This window comes from Leiobunum rupestre, chromosome 5 (genome assembly GCF_980474605.1).
Source record: "Leiobunum rupestre chromosome 5, qqLeiRupe1.1.hap1, whole genome shotgun sequence".
NCBI classification, from domain to species: domain Eukaryota; kingdom Metazoa; phylum Arthropoda; class Arachnida; order Opiliones; family Sclerosomatidae; genus Leiobunum; species Leiobunum rupestre.
In genome coordinates, this window is record NC_143388.1 from 31268310 (window position 1) to 31275145 (window position 6836).

The 6836-nt window shown below is 33.8% G+C and overlaps 1 protein-coding gene across 1 annotated transcript; it reads right to left on the reverse strand.

Moving 5' to 3' along the window:
• Window positions 1-1272: 1272 nt before the first annotated feature.
• Window positions 1273-6836, reverse strand: LOC149944131 (golgin subfamily A member 2-like). The gene is made up of 18 exons (XM_090175069.1): window positions 6753-6836; window positions 6240-6353; window positions 6120-6181; window positions 5947-6039; window positions 5647-5878; window positions 5390-5585; window positions 5210-5316; window positions 5092-5150; window positions 4776-5031; window positions 3893-4000; window positions 3652-3834; window positions 3369-3587; window positions 3196-3309; window positions 2720-3131; window positions 2490-2663; window positions 2316-2422; window positions 2103-2253; window positions 1273-1893 (listed from the first exon to the last, which is right to left on the reverse strand). The coding sequence occupies exons 1-18, from the start codon at window positions 6801-6803 to the stop codon at window positions 1697-1699; spliced, it is 2835 nt and encodes a 944-aa protein (XP_090031195.1). The 5' UTR covers window positions 6804-6836; the 3' UTR covers window positions 1273-1696.

The following is a 6836-nucleotide window of genomic DNA, read 5'->3' on the forward strand; positions in this document are numbered from 1 at the left end:
GCTAGGTACTGTCCTCTAGGTCGCGTTATAGACGGCCCATCGTGATAGCAAGAATGGGGTTCTGTTTTCGATTGCACAAGTTGAGATGTTTTTTCTCACTTTGTCACTATTGTGCATTAATTCTATGGCCAAAAATTTTATTTCAATAAAATGCTTTGAAATTGTAGATTTTTAACACGCGTTAACTTCACTAATAACCATTTGCGGAAATTTAAAAAAAAATCCAGCTAAATGTCGATGCTCAAAAAACGGCACGTGCATAACGTGTTCCAAGTACTCAAAACGCGGAAAACGAAGTACTTTGAGTTAGCACCCAAATCCCTTATTTGTAAGAGTTAAGGTATAGTCTACACACTTATTTCTACGTCATGTACTACCACTACAAATTTCATTTTACGAGGAGACTACCCGAGGTGATAATCACCAATTTTTTTTAAACTAGGTGGGTATGTAGACCTTATGGTAACATGAAATTTCACCAAGGGAAAAATTGCAATGGACATTAGTTTTGCCATGGCAACCGAAAATGTTTTTGATAACACAGTATGTATAATTTCTCATTGAAAATAACATGGGAATCTGAGCACTTCTAAGGGTACCCCCGTAAAAAAATTTCAAATTTCAAAACCAAAAAAAAATAGATCAAAATTGACAAATGAAAAGAATTTTATGATATTTTGGTCAATTTGATCAAAATATGAAAAAATTGATCAATTGTTATTTTCAATGGGACAATATACAGACTGTGTTGTCAAAAACATTTTCGGTTGCCATGGCAAAACTAATGCCCATTGCAACTTTTCCCTTGGTGAAATTTCATATTACCATAAGGTGTACATACCCACCTAGTTTCAACAAAATCGGTGATTATCACCTCGGGTAGTCTCCTCTTTAGTATACACCAAACATAAATTTTGATTTCACGTGTCCTGCTCTATCTCGGGGGAAAAATTATAGGGCTTCCATTAAACTAGTTAGGAAAATGCATTGAAATTGGCGATTTTCAAAATGCGTTCACTTCACTAATTCTCATTTGCGGTAACTAAAAAACATTCCATCGTACTCCTTACACACTGGGCTTTCATCTAAATAAAAACAAACAAAAAAGGTGGGGGGGGGGGGGCTGTTCTTCACTTTTGCCAAATTCTTAAAAGCAAATAAGAAACACTTAAAAAAATTAAAAAGCGAAAACCCATAATTCATTTCTTGATGTCACTAGATGGCGCGTTAATTTATGCAACTTGTCTATTAGAAGAAACAGTAGCAGCTAAGTCTTGGTACGTAAATATTTTTAATAGCGAATTTTACATTTGGCACATAAAAGCCAAAATTTAATAATAATAATAACGGGTAATAAAAAAAACTATCTTAGATTATTTTCACCTTTCCTAAGTTACTGTTGCTCATGGTTGAGTGCTCACTAATAATTGCATCGTAAATACAGTAGATAATTGTTTTTTAAAAGGAACCCTATAGAATATCACCAACCTAGCACGAAACAGAAAACCTAAAGCGGGAAAATAGATTATGGATTTTGCTTTACCGTGTTTATGATACAATTCATTTTTCTTAGAAAAACAATTATACACTTTCTGTACATAATAATTATTATATAGTTATCATTTGTCATATACATGTACGATCACAATTTGTTGTTTTTGAGACTATGTGGAAGAATTACTTTAAAGTTTCATATTTATACAGTCATAAGGCGACCAGAACAAACAGGACACGGATGGAATGTGTCAACCGTTGGCTTCTCAATGAAATTTGACGTTCCTATATCATTCAATAAATCCATTATCTTTTTAGCAGTATTTTCTGATGCCGGGCTAGACTTTTTAACCACCATATCGCCATTTTCTTTATCTTGGTTTTTAAGTTTCTCGTTACCTAAACAATAGAAAAATTATTTTTTTAGCAACTTAGGCCTCTTGACTATTAGTATTAATGGGCAATGCAACTTTATGGGCGGAAGTGATTAAAAGCATCTCCTTTTTCCTCCACCCTAAGTACTACCTATTCCCAAAACACATAACTTCAACCACACTCCCGCCTGTCAAGTTGCGTTGCCCTTTAAATAGCCCTAATTTGCAACTTACCATTTATTTCACAGGCATGTTCTTTGTGTATATCGTTAGTTAAAGGCATTGCAAAACCAGGTGTTTTAATATTGGCGGCATTATTGGCTTGTAGAGCTTTCTTCTCATCCATAAGCCTCAGTACCAAGGCTTGTAATTCGCTTAGCTTATTCTGCAATGAAAAAATAATGTATTATCCGCTGAAGTTAAATTTCCTTGAAAATAAGCTCGTACTTTCAAATCCTCTCTATCTCGGGCAAGTTGGGATATAAATTCATCTTTTTCCTCCGCCCGTTGCTTCATGACCCCCCTTTGAACTTGATAAAGTGTGATATAGTCCGCTAGAGAAAAGATTGTGTTATTAACTTATTACTCTTTACTTTAGCTATGTTTGAAAGATTTCTTTACCAATTGTATCAGTTTCCCCTTGCAATTGAGTTACTAAATGCTCCAATTGTTGTTTCTGGTCAGATAACTCGGCAATTTGGTCCATGGTTTTCCGGAATCTATCTTCCAACTTGTTCATGTTGTCTTTCAGCGCTTCATACTTAGTTTTTGATATGGCTTCCACATTTTCTAAGCCTAATGTCAATGTTTGTAATTCAAGCAAAACATTTATTTATATTTTGAAAAAATACCTTCATTTTTTCTGTTGATGGCGTACTCTTTCATTTGCGCTTTTAGCGATTCTCGTTGGTCTTGTTGAGATTCTACTTGCCGTAGTAGCTGATCTCTTTCTAACTCAAGTTGATGTACTGATGCGGATAAAGAAGCAACTAGATCATTCCTTTTCGACTGATCAACATCTTCATTTTTATCATTAACAACGGATGCTTCAGCCTGTTTGGCTAAAGCCATACGTAATTGAGAGTTTTGATTCGATAGAACTTTGATTCTTTCCTGGGCTTGGACCAATTCCTGTTGAAGCATTTCACTCAATTGACCCTGGGCTTCATAGTGCCTCATTCGGTCAACAATTTGGTGTTCTTTCAGTTGGTGTTTCGTTTTGGACTCTTCTAGTTCTTGCAGACGGCGATCGCGACTATTAATCTTTAATGAATTTCATAATTTTTAAATAACGTCTGCAAATAATAAAACAAATCAAAAGACTGACTTGGTCTCTAAGCTCTTTCAGTTCGTCTTCTTGTTGAACTAATCTTTCCCCCAATTCTTTGGCAACGTGGTGTTCTCCATCAAATCGTTCAGTTATTTCCAATTTATCATTGTTCTTTTAGGGTACACTTAATTAATATATATTTTAATTCGCTTTAGTTTTCAATTTCTTACCAATCTGACAATTTCGTCTTGAAGTTCTTGCAACTGTTTCTTCAACTCTCTATTCTGCATCACAGCTCGACTAGCTGCGACTTTGTCACTTTGCATTTGTTCCAATAATTGACTACTGTCCAAGGACTGTTCTTTTAATCGATTGATGGTTTGCTCCATTTCCAGTATCTGATCTTCTTTTTCTTGAATCAAATTACCAAACTGGCCATTGTCATTTATCTGAAAACAAATAGGGGAGTAAATAAAATTCAGCTCAATTTTTTTTTTTTTTTCAATTTCGTACCTGAGAATGAAGTTGATTTGTTAAATTTTCATTTTTCTTTTTGAGCGCCTCAAATTCTTCAGCAAATTGTTTCGTTTCATTATTCGTATCTTGAACTTGACTTTCTTTCAAGTCTTTCAAGCGCTTCTCAGCTTTAACTTTTTCTTCAAAAATTGCTTCACGTTCTTCTTTGACTAAGCGAAGCTTGAAATAGAATAAATTGTTAAATAACCTTCTTTAAATATGAGTTAAATTTCAATACCTCATCTTTTAGGCTGTCCAACTGGGAATTCAACTGCTTAACGAAAGATTGATACTGTTCTGATTGGCGTTCTTTTTTGCTTACCAATTGTTGGAATGTTTCTTTGTTCTAGTAAGATTTAAAAAATTATTATGGTATAATTCTTGCAAATGATTTAGCTCGAGTAATCGAACATCATCGATTACTCAGCATTTTAATATTATAAGTAAGTAAAATTAGTTCCTTACATAAGTAATTGTAAAATATTAGTCGATTATCGAGTACCAAAAAATTGCATAGTCGGGTACTCGATTACACGAATAAGCTGGGTTTTTGCACTTTTTGGGGTGGCAATAAGAAACGATACGTACAAGCAACAAATGCTTTGAATGACATTGGGGATGGATCACAATTTTTAATACGTAGTGCGCGGTTTCTTTCCAAACAATATTATTAAGTTTTTGTTTGGAGTGTCACTTCACAAGTTCGAATGTTGACTGGCGGTAGAACTCAGGAGTCTTAGCTTCCTAAGCAATATAGGGACAGACGGTACATTAATAACTTGAAAAATGTATATTGTATTATTATTTTACTATTAATTACTATAATTAGGCTAGTCTTTTATATCCCACTAGTCACTATAATGTTACTAAAGTTGTGGAAACTGTGGTTAATTTAAATTAAAATAATATTTTTCAGCATTGAAAGTTAGTTTATAACTATGTACTCATTTTAAATTTAATTTCTTATTTACTCGAATAAAACCAGCTCCTAATCAAGTACTCGATAACCCGACTCGTTGAAAATATTACTTGACTCAAATACTCAATGAATAAAAAATTTGGTACTCAATAACCGACTCGATTGCCTAAAATAACTACTCGCACAGCCCTATTTAGCTCACCTCTGACACAATTCTCTCCAGTTCCAATTTTTCTTGATGTAAATCTTCTAATTGCTGCATAGTCGCGGAAGGTGGGTTCGGATTTGAAGGATCGCTGGATCCGTTATTAGTTAACTGTCCGATATAGAGCTCTTGCATGGTCATCTTGGAATTTAAATCACTTAACTGCTCTTGCAAATTATGCATTTCTGATACTTTGCTTTTGAGTTTTTCTGTTAATTCATCTTTCTGTAACGTGAATTCTTCATTTTGTTTGCTACAAAGAGAAGTTCTTCAATATTCGATCACATTATAATTTCGTTAACAAATTAGTTACCCTATTTTATAAACATCCATTTTTAGCCTATCAACTTCTTTAGAAAATTCTTTATTAGCCTTTAAGGAAATTATCAAATTAGTTACGCATTTATCATTTAATTTTAAAATATAGTTACTTTTTCTAGTTGCTGACTAGTTGCAGTTTGTGTTGCTAAATCCCTTTCTAAATCATTTCCTCGATGCCGCGATGCTCGTAATCTGCCTTGAAATTCTTCAACTTCAGCTGTTAGAGCGATAAATTATTTCCAATGATAGAAAATAAATCCGTCATTTATTGAGAGATGATTGTTACAAACCAGCTTTTTGTTTGGCAGTTTGTTGGCTTTGAGTTAAGGTAGACTGCAGCTCAGTTTTTTCCGCTACTAAAATTCCAATAGTTTGGATGTGAACTTGAAGTTGGTCCTTTAATGCTACTTGCTCCTTGTAGGATTTCTCACTCAATGCTTCTTTCTGTTTTTCATTTTCTTTCTGCATACGATTTAGCCTTGATGCCTATTGATGAAATATTTCATTGTTTGTAATACGTTAGTCATTTCTCCCATTATAGCATTACCAAATCTTGAATTTGAAACTGCATTTGTTGATTTGACTGCTGTTGCTCATTAAGAAGAGCTGCAAGTTCTTGATTACGTCTTTGCAACATCGCCACATCGGTGCCATTTTCTGGAATTGCCGCTTGAAAGCTTTCTCCTTCTCCATTTACTAAATTACGAGTTTCAGACATGAGTCCGTTAATTCTTTGAGTTATCTGACGAATACTTTCTCGTGATGATAAAAGCTCTTCCCTATTTCAAAAAAAAATAAAAAATTTACAAGTATAATTTTTGTCGAGGCATAAAAATAAAGAACATACTTGGATATTATGTTTCTAACAGTATTTTGGGGTGAAATTTGAGGCACTTTAGGTATATTGGACTGCAGATCTATGGAAGATAATGCCTCAGAGCTGCCAATATAAAAGATATGTTAGTAACATTATTTTCCATAACCTCTAATATGTATGAGGGTGTTTGAGTGTAATTTTACCTAGCTGCTTTCAGTATACTTGTCTTCGGTGTATCGAGAGTATCTAAATGAGCCTGGCCATTCTAATAAATAAGAAGTAGTTTGTAAAATAAACTAAACCAGTTATTCAACTATTTTTACCTCTGACTGAGATGCAATAGGAGAATTTGTGAGATTAGGACTTGATTTAGCATTGGACGTTATGTCCTGTTTCGGTTTTGACTTTCTTCCTGATCTTTGTTGAAACTGTTTTAACTTTTAAAAATAGAAATGGAGAATAATTGACACTTAAATTAGGTGTACAAGGATAAATCAATCAAAATAGGGCAATGAACCCGCTTTTGAGTGGTAGGCGTATAAAAAAATATACAGTGATTTTATGAAAGGAAAGAAACTAAACCATAAGAAATCAGAGAATTTTGTGACATACGAAGTTGATATCTTAAGTTTTGTTTGATAAGCTATAAGCCAAACCCCACCGTTTCCCTTTGGTTCATAGGCCTAAGCAAATGCATCAATGTTTTCCCAATTTCACAAGCGTTCTGTCAGTTGGTTTACAAATATTAACTGTTTTTTAGAAAGCGAAATGTTAAAACATAGCAGTAGATTAGATTAAATGAAAATAAAAATTAAATGAACTTAAAAACAACGTACTTTTTTCAACCCAGCAGCTACTTTCTCCTGCCTGTCAGCTGAATCGGCCATTGTGGACACGCAAACTGAGAAACAGGGATTTTT